This window comes from Ursus arctos, unplaced genomic scaffold (assembly GCF_023065955.2).
Source record: "Ursus arctos isolate Adak ecotype North America unplaced genomic scaffold, UrsArc2.0 scaffold_37, whole genome shotgun sequence".
NCBI lineage: Eukaryota > Metazoa > Chordata > Mammalia > Carnivora > Ursidae > Ursus > Ursus arctos.
This window is the reverse complement of record NW_026623053.1, coordinates 13,839,598-13,853,192: the sequence shown is the minus strand read 5'-3', so window position 1 is coordinate 13,853,192 and position 13,595 is coordinate 13,839,598. Positions and strand designations below refer to the sequence as shown.

Sequence of the window (13,595 nt, the reverse complement as noted above, 5' to 3'; positions counted from 1 at the left end):
TTTTATATAGGTCTGAAATTATTCAAAATAAAAATTGAAACAAGATATAGAAAAAAGACAGTTGTAAATTTAGTTGGCTCAAGTTAAAAAATTTGAAATATAGTAATTACACGATGCTTGAAAAATCAGGTATTCATCGAAATTCTAAAGTACTACTAAACTCGTTTGGGAATTAAAATAATTTGACTCCTAGGAAATAGTTGGATTATTTCAGTGTGTTTTGATAGTTGCATCTAATTTGTTCCCAGGAATTTTAGCTATGGGTAAAACCTCAGCTGGATGAGCCAAACACAACAAAATCATCAAACTCAGATTCTCAAAAGCCCTGAATTTAGATTGTTCTATTGTTGTGTAAGATGCATATTTATTCAGTGACCAGAAATGTTTTTTCTGTAATTAAAATTTTCAAATAGAAAAAACATTTCACTTCTAGTAGTCAGATCCAGATAATTCCGCATACTATTTTTGTTCATCAGGTTTTTGAAAATGTAGAGAGACTAGATAGAAAAATGAAATAAATGAGTCATCATTTAATTTGGAGAGATCACTCTGTTCAAGGACATGAAAGGCACTTTCACAAGAAAAACTGTAAACCCTTTGTAGGCAGAGACTGTGTTCTAGTTGCCTTTGTATCTCTAATGCCAAACACAGTGCCTCACACAAGTAGCCACTCAATCAATGCTTGTTGAATGACTGAATAAATGAATAAATAAATGGGGGAGGGGACCCTGCTTTATATGGAAACAGGTTAGGTTTGGATTTGATGTAAGGAAAAGATTCAAGATGACTCCGGCACTAGACTGGGCCACTAAAGGACATGATGGATTATTTATTTATTTATTTATTTATTGAAATTTACAATGATAGAATAAACATATATCTTGAATATATTTTTAGAGAAAACCACTTAAATGTTCAGATATTTTTCTACATGTATGATGATAAAGACAGTTCCTCAATTTCAAGGATTCTGTCTGCTAACATTCACTCAGGTTGAAATGGATCTGAAAATCATGACAAGTGACGGGTAGTTGGAGGGAATGAAAAACAGAAATCACAGCAGCTGGGAGAAGACGAGTAACTGGCCTCAGTTATCTTCAAGGATGCCATGAGAAAGGAGGGGTGGAGATACTGACTAGCTCATCAGGACAGAACAAGAACTGGCAGCAAAATTAAAAGCAGAAGAAAGGGAGCACTACGTACATTTTCGCAGCCGAAGAAAAAACCTTCCAACAAAGACGCGCCCAACCATAGGACAGCTTGCCTTAACAAATAACGAATCACTCACTGGAAGGTGTAGGTAAGAGTTGGTGTGACCATTTTCAAGGATGACTGGGGAGGTAGTGCCCACACAGCAGGAGATTGAAGCTATCCCATCCCTTCTAACCAGAAAAAGTACTGTTCAATAGAAGTCATTTTACAAATTCAGTATTAATATTAAGTAGGTAATTAACAAATATTCTGAATACCTGAAGGTCTTCAATGAGCGTATAACAGGTAAATGGAACATCATGGTCACTTTGTTCCAGCCGATGTAGACCTCGGCATTACCCAAGGAAAGTTTAGGTTGTCTCAATATGTAAAATAATACCATACCTTAACAGAGATCCCAAATGCTCTTAGGTGTTTCAAAGACTCTAGGATTTGTTCTTTCTCCACATCTCGGGCCACTCTCCCCGTGTCCTCTGTTATTTCAAGCCTAGCTTATTTTCTACAGCTGTCTCCTAATGAGCCATTTATCTCTAATCTCTTCCCCCTGTAATCATCCTGACCGCCACTACCAGATGTCTGCCTAAACCTTTTGAACTATTACCTATTCAAAAGCCTAGAATGATTAATCAATTTAGAAATATGTATGGGAAAGATTAGAAGAGACGTAACAATACAAATAGTTATTAAAACGTTAAAATTATAGACTAGTATTTTTTAAATGTTCTTGGTGTTGTCCTAATGTTCTAATGATAAGTAAAATCAGGTGCAAAAGAAAGACTACAAAGTTTCCTTACTACCTACCATATTACATACCAAAGCTCCAACGTGACTTTTTCAAAGACTCCTCATTCGGTCTCCCAGTGTACCTTTTGCCCACTACCCCTGCAATGAAACTCCACTCATTTTCTATTGTCTAACTTTCTGTTCCCTTCTAGCACTTCTCTCCCGCCTTATCCCTCTTTGCTACTTCTGCTTTGTGCCCCTTTTGCTACTTTGCTCTCTTCCTTGCCTGCAGGACACTGCTGCATCTCATTTGTATATACCGCATCTGTGCTGTAGGTAGGCTTCCCGAGGGCAGGGCCTTGGTTCATCTATGCATCCCCCGCATCTAGAATGGTCCTTGCAGATAAAAGGTGTTAATCATCTAGCCGTTGAATGAATGATTGCATTACCTATGTTCCTAGTTGTTTAGGTTTTAGTGTAGGTCTCTCAAAATGAAAAGGTACATGTCGCCCATACTGCCTAATTCAATACTTAAATTCAGTAAATTTTTATTGAATACCTACTGTGTATCAGGCACTTTAGTAGGTGTTAAGATATAAATTAAAAACTGCATTTAAGAGGAGCAATAAAGACCAGATGGAATATTTCTCAACTAATTTCTTTAAAACAAAATAAATACACCTGAAATCTATAGTCTAAGTGAAAATAGTCAAATTTTCTAGACTTCACTACCATCTTTCTAGCAAACGCATTCAAAAGGAATTACATAAAATAAATATGAGACCAACTAGGTAGCCTGAAATCCAATATTAAACCATTAATGATAAGTAGAAATAAAAAATCTAGGATAGGTTCTTATTGGTTTAGGGGAACTGGCATTTAATCATTTGTGTTCCAAGATCTTTACAGTGATCAAAAGATTTTGAAAATTATGAAGGCTTCATGTATAGTTTAAGTAATTTTAAGCCTCTTATGCAATATGGATATTTTGGAAGCTCTTACGTGTTCTAGTTTTTCCAGAATCAGATGTAATAACTTGCTAAAGAACACAGGTAGAAGAGATCACTGATTTTCCTTTTCCCCCAATAAACTATGTTTATTATGCCAATTTTAATTACCATGCAATCTAATGGTTTAAGGCTTATATTTTCCACATCACTAGACATCATAAACATGAAAGCATTTTATACTGTCATTATACATCAATGTTTGTACTTGGTTATACATATATACAGAAATTATTCACACATCTTAACCTTGCTATTTCCTCCTTTCAAACCAACATAATTTTACCGTGAAAGCAGCTTTTTAATAAATGGTATAAGAAATACAGCAAGGCACACTTTTTTAAAAAACTTTTTTCTCATTACCACCTCAAGAAGCATAAAAAACAAAAAATGTTGTACATAATTTAACAGTAGAATGTCACTAGTGTATAATATACAACACCATATAGTTGTTTCTTGAAGTGCTGCATAGATAATTATTTTTTAAATAAAATAAATAAAATGGCGCTTTTAAAAGTTGCTTAATTTTGAAAGAAGGACCAGTGTTTCTTCTGTATGCTGCAATCAAATCAAATGTTGGCTTTTTAGGTAAATCTCTTTCAATAAACATAGGCATCATACCATAAAAAACAAAAAAAATCCAGATTGAAACATGAAATTGGTCAAGTACCGGCGGGGGGGGGGGGGTGTCATTCCAGACAGGTGAATTTAATGGACCATTGATTTGGTGGACTGCAGAATTTTAAAGAGTAGATGGGGAGGGAGGCGGCAAACGGAAAAGTCTCGCTGGAGAGGCGGGGTTGGTAGAGGTAGCTCGGGATAGGAATCCGTGGGAAAACAAGCAGCTCTGCAGAGAACTTCAAAGACAATCACCTAAAGAAAACCAGTGCACAATCCAGGTCACAAGGCTCATGTGGACAAATCGCATTCGGAGGGAAGAGTCATCTTGGGAGAGGTCAACGGAACAAATGGCAGTGACGTGATGAAACCACAGACTAGCCCAGGGTGGGACTAGGAGACCACCCCTGAGGTACAGCCAGGCTTATCTACGAGAAACAAAAGAAGTGATAAGAAAAGGTATCAGAAATGTCAGTTTCATTTGCAAAACTGGGCCCTTCGAGGAAGCCTGCCATGTTGGAACTACCTGCTGATATTCTGAAATAACAGGATACATAAAACATAGTGATGTTAATAGCCCAAGGTTCACATTACTGACAAAAATATTTCAGAATCAACTGAAAAATACATTGTTTTTTTTTTTTTAAAGACATGGTTATAAAGAAAACAAGAAAAATCATCAAGCTTGACCTTTTCTCTGGATATCATCTACTCTTTTGGTTGTGAACTCAGTTTTGAACCCTCAAGACAGCTTCAAATCACTATGAGACTGTGAGGCTGCCGGAGCCAAGTGACGCAGCCAAGTATCTACGGTGATTCACAGCCTGGGAACCTGGACCCTCAGGTGGTTTAACCTTTCCCTTGGGGACTGTGTGTGTGCCCGTGGGAACTGAACAATTCCACTATTATATGGTGGTGACGTATTCATAGCTTTGTTATAATCCCAAATGTTTCACCCCTTGCCGGTAAAAGGATATAACCTGAGCTTCTAGCTCGAATATGAATGCATTTCATTTAAGGTACAGACGCCCTGTGCAAATTAGAATGATTCAATTATTTCTGTACATCTTGATGGCTCAGATACAAATTTGTTCCAAACTCAGTCAGTTCTGCCTATTTCTAAGGGGCTGAAAGCAATAAGCTGGATGTTAGGAAAAGCTGAATTCCAGGGATAGGCAGTATAGTATGCGATTACTTCAGGCCCTCTGACCAGCTCTCAAATAAAGCAGGCGTTTGCTTGTCTAGGTTTAAACCGAGCTCTGATGTCTGACGTCAGGTTGCTTTATTGCCTTTCTAGAACTAAATATTCTCATTCTCTGTCTTTCTCTTTCTCTATAATCTTGCAACCTGTTTACGAGCCAGAAAGACTTTAGCAAATGTGGGTTGGCTGAAGTCACAGGAAGTTGGGGAGAGAAGGCCGGTTCTCAAGAACAGGGAGAGATAGACAGGAACAGATGGACAAAATTTGGTACAGTCAAATACTGCAGTAACTCAAGAAAGAGCATGGTGCATTGTTCAAATGCCAAGGACACGACTCGCTTGAAATATGGACACTGAGTAAGGAATCCTTAGGTGAGGCAAAGCTGGTCTTACTAAATGCTGATTTAAATTCTCTCTGGCTAATCAATTCTTTCAACTTGGCCCACTTGGAAAGGGGCAGGCAAAACTGATTGAAGCACAGATCTGGGGTGTGTGTATGTGTGAGAGAGAGAGAGAGAGAGATGGGTGATGACCAACAAAATCTTTGTTATTTAGCATGGCAGGGCTAGTTATTCAGAACTGATGGATAATTAAAAAGCATTTCACATCCACCAGAACCGTGACTTACTAAAGTGATTTTAAAGGTAAATTTGATGAGATTACACTTGCATTGTTTAGTGAAAAATTAATACACTATCACCAAGAGTAGTTTTTTTAAAACTGCTTGGCCAGCTTTGGATCATATTAAACACTTAGTATCAATCCAACTAACACAATATGAATTTATGTTCTATACGTGAGAAATGTTTGCTTTTAAAGTTTTCTCAGGTTGTAAAAACTGAGTGGGAACAATTTTACTGTGTATGTGTATACTTGAGCATGCATAAACACAAGTAATTGCTGAAAATCTAAAATCTGTGAGCTACCAACAATCACATTTGCAGACCAATAAAGCAGGAAAAGCAAAGGAGCTAAAAAGTTCTGAAGGAAATACATGCGTCCTAAGTAAATACAGCCCCTCCAACACACACACACACGTGCACACACACATACAACATACACAGTAAAACAAAACTGAAAACCAGAGTAAACCAAAAAGAAAAAGTACACACTGGCTGCATGTGATGAGTTAAATTTTTATACCACAGGATTTATCCAGCCTGAAGTTTACGGTTAAATCATTCACCAAAGATCAGAGGCTTATGATGAGGATTATGAAGAAATAACTGTCAGAATACAGCAAAAAGATTAGTGCAAAGTACATCTCTTAGGCAGGTCCTAGGAGGCACTCCACACATACATTATGTGCTTCTTCCAAATTAGGCAGAAATATCTGGATCTATCCAGTTACCTTTCCTTTGATGTGATTCGTTACAACTGACCTCTCTATTTTGGTAGAAACATGGCACAAAAATGAAAATAGTGAAAAGCACAGCAGTGTGCCTAGAAATCAGTGCAAACGCATCCTGTGTTAGATCATGTTTAAAAGTTCAACAGTTTCAGTGGGTTTTTAATTAGAACAGTAAATGAAAAACCTCAAAATTTTTTGAAAAAAAAAATTCTTGGTACGGTTGCAAGCTGTAGCTGCTGTTCTAAGTTGTAGCTCTTCCAGATGACGTAACTTCATCTCCGAGAACTTAGTTCTGGGGGAAAAAAAAAAGCCCAGCAAACTGAACTCAGTGTATTTTATTATCTTGCTAGGGCACCCCAACTGATGGTTTTGAAACTGCTTTAAAAAGTACAGTTTTTCCCCCTCTTTTGAATCTTGTAGAAAGTACAATGACAACAGTTAAGCTTTTATAGACACAAAGTCTCATATTTACCAAATAGCTTTACTATGCATCCCTGATATTTAACACCAAAGGCGTGTCAACCTTTTGAGATTAAATAATTTGTCCTGGTTGGTAGTATTTTAACAAAGTGTAAATATTTATGCCCAGGTACCCAATCCTAATGACGGGTGAAAAATTTAGGCATCCAGATATCTGGTCTGCAAGATACTGAAAAAACTGAATAGGACCAGTGAATATGGCCATTTAAATGGCCCTTGGCGGATCACAAGTCACTTGGGGGCGATGTGAGTTCTGCAGAAGTACAATCTGGCTGCGGCTCCCACTGCCTGAGATGGGGCCAGGAACCACCCCTCGGGTGCTCAGCAAAATCTCGCCAACTGTCAGGTGGGCTAGCTGATAGTTTTTCACCGTCGTGCCTGTGAAATGTGAGGGCTGCGCGGATCCCACAGCACGTTCACTTGCCCAGGTCCAAAGATGGAGCTGCTTAACATTTATATTTCGATTCTCTAGCTACATCATGGAACAGAAGGAACTCCCAGAGTATCTAAAAGGGAAGGGTGCGACCCAGGGACTTCTCCAGGGCCAGTGCCGCTGGAGTTCTGGATCTTGGCATGACTGGTGACTTGAGGGCCCCAGTCACACCATATCATGCTCTGAGGGGTGTTACTTTCAAGCCTTTATCCCCTTGCAGAAAACAAAAATCAGCCAGGCTCCACCAGCCCTTCCGTGGAGCTCGGCAGAGCCAGCAGGACATTGGGTACTAATAGAACTTGTTTAGAAGCGGCTAATGGAACTGCAGTTACTCTCCCTTAATGGTCAGTTTTACTGCATACTGATGGAGAATGTGATTATAGGGTGGACATGTTTCACAGAAAATACATTTCTCTCTCTCCTACTTTTGTTCTCACTTGCGGCCAATTGTAAATTGAGTCTGAAACATAGGAAATTAGTTGAGCTATATTAGTAAGTAGGATGTCTTTCTTCAATTTTGCATACCGAGTTTATTTTTAGGGTATATATATGGTATGGATTCCCCCCCTCCCCATTTCTAGCAGCTCTACACAGAATCACACATTTTAATGAGCTTAGGGCACAGGTGTTGCAGGAAAAAAATAATGATGTTTGCCATTCATCTTTCAAATTAAATAATGTGTTTTTAAATAGTAACTTTTTTCATAATACATTATGGGAACAACATTTATCTGTCACATTTTAAAAGATGTATTTGTAATAAATGTAAATTACTTTTAGAAAATCAGTAATTAGGCTCATCAAAAAATAAACAATCTGCCACAAAAAAGATAATCTTTAGCATAGTTAAGTGTAATAACTGTTATTTGAATAAGTTAACAAATTAGGGTAGATTGCTTCTGTAATTCATTTCCTATAGCACGAGTTTAGGTTACGGCATTAAGCTTCTGGAGTGGGGGGTGGAGATGGCATTCGGCACCTCATACTTTGGTGAGACACAACTCTCACATTCAAAAGCTCAAATTTTCTTCTTTAGACTTGATTGAGAAAGTATATTCATCACTGGGGCTTAGAAACGGAAAATAACAGAATTTTTGTGTCACTTTTCGAGCCATATCATCATCTCCGAATTATCAATCAATAGCTGTCTTATTAAATGTGAAGAGTGGAATGACTTTCTCAAAAATTTTGATGGAAATCAGCCTGTCACCTTCAGGCAAAATTCAAAAATTTTGTTTTTATCAAAACGCCATTAACTTGTCATGTATTCTCTCCGCATTTGCTTTCTGGGCCTGTTCTCGGTCTGTGTGTGGATAAACAAGAGCCTCTTCTTTAACACCAACTTTCCCCTCCTGTTTGAATCCTCAGCCTTGGCCATGAGTAGGAGCGGGGACAGCACAGCCTTCCACTGGGGAAGCAAATGTGATGATAGTTACATGAGACAGAAGCGTAAAAGGAAGGCCCAGAGCAGGAGATGCAGCCTTTAACCTCATCATTGTTCATTTCCAGGCACCGGAGGGAGCGGGCAGCTCTGCGTGCAGGAAGCTGAAGTGGGGAGCCCTGTCACTCCGCATGCATTTTCATCAGAGGGGATACCTGCAATTGGGAGAACCTTTTTCCTCCCTCACCGGCAGAATGTGAAGTCCTAAATTATTCGCTGCTTCCTCAAATTTTGTATTCTGCCAGAATGATGTCGTAAAGATAATGTCATTAAAAATGTTGCTTGTGACTGTCTCTCTCCCTTTTGCCTCACAGTCACTTGTATTGTTGGCAATGTCTCTTCCACCTAAATGTCTTATTCAGTGAAATGTCTGCCATGCCCAGTCCTGCTGACTAGTCTTCCCTATCGTGGCACTGTTGACTCAAACTCATAGTTGAAGTACATATAGATATATATTAAATACATGTTAGAAATACATTAAGAACATGTATTAAAACATGAGGAGCATACATACCTTTCAATGAGATGATTTTCATGCGTGGAGAGGGTTGCACTCTACCTATGCATATTTTTATGTTGTTCTTCATGAAGATTTGGAAGATTTTCCTCACAGGTTAAAGTTTTGGGGTTGGGATGCAACACAGCCTTGTCTTTTGGCTGCTTTGCCTTCGAGGAGAGTTCTGGAACTTCAGATTTGGCTGAAGCAGCATTATGTTCTTCTGGCCTTCCCAATTCACCTGTGTTTTCTGAACTCTCCTTTTCACTGCCCAGCCTTGAAGTAGTTAGCTCTGAGCTTTCCCCACAGATCGTAGCTTGGGGTAAACCATCCGCTCCCTTTGCGACATCAGATTCTTCATGATGGGGAGGAGTTGAAAGAGCCACCATGTCTGCCTCCTCAGCTAGGAGAGGAGTGTCACTGGACTTTGGAGAGCCGGCTGCTGCTGCTTGTGGCACAGAGGTTTCACCGGAAACAGCAGGCTCCTGTGGAGGAGGGCCGGAGAGGCAGGGCTCATCTCCATCCGGGTCGTCCTCAACACAGGCCTCAAAGAAGCATTCAGGGTCTTCCTTGTCTTCTAAGCCAGAGTCGGTAACGTCCAGCGGCAATGGGGTGCTGCTCTTCTCTTCCACATAACTGCTGACCTCCCCGCAATCACTGTCATGAGATGAGAGAGATAAGTAGGAGTAAAAGTCCCCTTTTCTCAGCTGGATGGGCCGGTGAGAATGTTCCAACACCTTCTCCTTGATCTGAGTTAACGAGGTAGGAGCAGCTGCCTCATTTTCAGGTTGAGATTTACTTTTCAGGGCCGTTGAAGCCATGTCGATGATTTCCTTAACAAAGTCGTGTACTGAACAATCCTCAGCATCTTTTTGATGGAAAACATCTGGCTCACAGTCACAACAGGAAATGTTGTCACTGACAGAAACATTCTCCTCTGTTTCGTTTTGTTCAAGTGCTAGGCAGCAACGAGCAGATTTTCCAGCCACACCTAGTGCATCATTAGAAGAGTTCAGTATATCGGAATCCTGTCTATTGAGAACTCTGGCTTCTGAAGGCAGCTCTGGGCAAGACTTCTCGGTGGGAGTAAAAGCAGTTGTTGGAGTTTCAAAATGGTGGTGGTTTTGACATTTCTTTAGACGATGTCTAACAGTTTGGGGAACAAATTCATTTCCAGCAATATTTGAATCATCTGAGCTATCCATAAATACTTTACACTTACAACGCTCACTGTCTGAATTCTTCTTCCCTGTTGTACCAGGATTTTCTGATTCCTTTGAAATCCCATTCTGTTTATCTTTCTGCCTTTCTGGGGTGCTTTCAATATTGCCATTTTCCATGTCAGCCACATATGGGTCTTTGTTAACTTTGAAAGTATTTTTCTTATTTTCACCCTTTGTCCCTAACTCATGGGTGTGGGATAAATTCTTACCATTTCCATTACTTTCAGAGAGACGTTTTATGGAGCCGTTCAGTAGAGCTTCGATGTTCAGGGTATCAGAGGGATTGGTCATCTCACTACTACTTACATCCTTACTGCCCTTTATTTCATCACTGAGGTTACACCTTCTCTTCTCTTTTGTCAAGGAAAGCTTTGGTCTGATCCAGGTCTGCAGTTCATTCTTTATATAGTCCAGCCCTGACATCAAGTTGCATTCTTCATAAATTTCATCATCTGTTGCGATACTGGAGTCGTCATCCTCATCTTTGATGCACAGCTCTTCTTCTGTCAAGGTGAGGGTAGAGCTAGAAAGGAGGTCGCTGTCATCTTCATCATCAGTGCAAGCAGAGGTGCAAGAGACATTAACAATCATGCTGACATTGACGTCGCTTTCATCAGCCACCGACCGAGTCAACCGCTTCCTGAATGATGCATTTGATTCCGGGACCTTGTTCTTGTGTAATACAATATCCTCTGAGCAAAGAGAGAGCTCATCACTGCTGCTAAGCTCTGTAAGAGATGCTGGCGAATCTTCATTGATTGAAGATGCTATGTCCAATGATAGCTGGCCAGGAAAGGACATCTTTTGGGAACTGCTTTGGAGAGTCATATCAGAAACACTTCGCTTTATCTTTTGCTCCGAAGGGCTCTGGATATTCTCCAAACGATTCAGGAGATCCAGTGTTCTTTTACTCAGTTCACCAACTGAGCCACTGCTCACACTTATGTCCCCAGAGCTGTGACAGCTAAAAAGATCCTCATTGCTTTTATAGGATGTCAACCAACTTTCTAAAGAAGTGCTTCGCTGGAGGCTGTCACCGCCATTTTTAAGGATGCCCAATCCAAATAAGTCACCCCCTGGAGAAAGGGACTCAACAGATGAGCTGTGGGATAACAGGGAGAGCTGTCTACCATTCTGCATGCCAGTGAATGTCTTCTCTACATCACCACTTTTATATGAATTTCGATCCATTTCATGGGAAGCACTTGCCAAAAGCCTTTCATGGGGAGGTGCATCTGGTTGTAACTCTGAAGCCTGATGTTTAGATTTGCAGGACTTTTTATCAAAATAAAAACCATGAAGCAGGGGATCCTCCACATGTGCTTTTTCACTTTGTGACTGTTTCATTATCATTGGTAATTTGAGTTTTGAGCCTTGGAGGTATGAGTAATCATAAAATGTAAACACATCATGTTTTCCTTGTAATTCTTCTCCCAAACAATCAGGGGTATATTTGGTAACACTGTTTAAATCTCCAGCTTTTCCATTTACACAACCCACTGGTGAAATGGATGACTGAGAGCTATTTGGAAGCTTAATGCGTTCCTCCTCATCTTTAAATTTTTGCTTTAACACGTTAACTGCATCTCCCGTTTGTGGGTCCAGATGTTCAGTTTCAGGGTTACTTGGGGACCCATCCACCACATTGAGCAAGCACATTTCAGAGTTGGTAGTGGTTTCAGTGTCTCCTTCACTCATGATTCCACTCTCACTGCCTGAATTCTGGCTCATGTCGCCTCCATGGCACGGGCAGGGCTTCACCAAACTGGAACCTCCTACAAGGTCCGGCAAAGATTTGGTAGATGAAAACGAAGAGTCTTTACTAAGACTCTTTGTTAAAACACTAGGCTGTGTCACGCCGGTGAACTTCGGGCTGTTTTTCAGAAATGGCATGTGGTTGTCCTCATAGAGTTCAACATTGTGGAGGCTGTACACTTGGTAAATGTGTGGACTGGAGGGGGCAGTGATACTTGAGGCATACTGAGATCCCCCATGGTCACCTGCCTCTTCTTCATAACCAGGGTCCTCACTACCTATCTCTTCAAGCTTTAAGGAAGGCATGACAGGTTGGGGTTCTTGATCAAGGTCATTTGAGTCTTCATTCAAACTAATTAACTTGTTACTTATGTCAGTTTCATCCCATTCCAGGGCATCCTCACTCGTGCCATTTAGATCCATCAAGCCAGGATCAATCACATTCAAAGTCTCCTGTGTAGGAGGAAGAGGGAAAAAAAAAAAGAAGAAGAATTAGGGAACACACAAGCATGAACATTTTATCCATTCAAAATCTCTTGGAAGAGTCAGGAAAGAAATTTGCCCCAAGCATGGGTTTGAAAGATAGCATAATTATCAGCTCTATGTTTCTCTGGAATAACATCCAAAATTATTGAAATGGGTTTTTCTATCAATAGTAATTTGTCACTGAAGGCAATAACGTAGATTAAAATGTAAGATTATTACAGTCAAGTTGTAATTTTTGGAATTAACCATTTCCTATTGATTCTTCTACATTTTTAACCTGGGATTGGGCGAAGATAAAACTGTCAGGTAAATGAAGGGAAAAAGACATCTTTAAGGCATGTTCACACTGATACTCTTAGTTCTGCGGTCCATAGTGGAATATCATCTGTAGCCACAAACGGCAGACTCCCTCTTTTCTATGCCTGGGCTTTCCACTTGAAGCAGCCTTTGCCTTGGGGAAGTAGAATAGACTTATGGCCACCTGTAGAGCCATTCATGGTCAGAGACCCTTGCTTGTCTATCTTTTCTTCTGCCTTCCTTTTCAGAATTTGGCCCTGCTCCCCAATAGACCCAAGATAAACAAAACTTGATTGGTTTCCTCACCTACATTTTACTGGACCCTGAGTCTCGGGCCCTGGTTCTCTTAGTCTCTCTCGCTTCCCCAGTCTCTTCCTACAACAGAGATTCTACTTTGATCTTGTTCACTTGCCTCACTATTGTCAGTCCTACCCCTATTTATTCAAAGCAGGAACCCTCCCCTCCAGCCCACCTCTAGCCCTAGAATAACAACTATCTGAAGACTTTCCTGACTCTCGAGTTTGACTCAGCCCAGATTCTCTTACACTGCACTCTGCCAGCACAGTTGGGATCCTTGATCTTTCCTTGAACGTCCTGGTTTTAACTTGGGTTAGGTGGAGCTTGACACATTATTCTGGGACACAGTAGTTGAATAGGCTCCTGGACTCTGTCCAGATCCCCCCACCATCCTCACTTGCTGTCCAGCTGTCTGGATTCATGCTAGAGCCAAGAGAGGTGATAGAGATACGCGGGCCCTGACAGGCTCACCTACAGACAGAAACTCAATTAGAATTCTGCAGCTCAGCCTACGTATATGCAGGGTAGTGAGGCACGGCTCTAGAACTATGCGGAGTGGTTGAAGTGTTGACTTCG

General features: G+C 40.4%; 1 protein-coding gene across 4 annotated transcripts in view; it reads right to left on the bottom strand.

The window, feature by feature from the left end:
• Positions 1 to 823: 823 nt before the first annotated feature.
• Positions 824 to 13,595, bottom strand: part of AKAP6 (A-kinase anchoring protein 6) — a 457,477-nt gene continuing 444,705 nt past the window's right edge. For all 4 annotated transcript variants that reach the window (XM_057306386.1, XM_048222174.2, XM_026513573.4 and 1 more), the window contains exons 13-14: positions 8,980 to 12,392; positions 824 to 3,988 (exon numbers count right to left, since the gene is read on the bottom strand). In XM_057306386.1, coding sequence (XP_057162369.1) covers positions 9,021 to 12,392 — 3,372 coding nt within the window. In that variant the 3' untranslated portion in view covers positions 824 to 3,988; positions 8,980 to 9,020. The remainder of the gene's footprint in view (positions 3,989 to 8,979; positions 12,393 to 13,595) is intronic.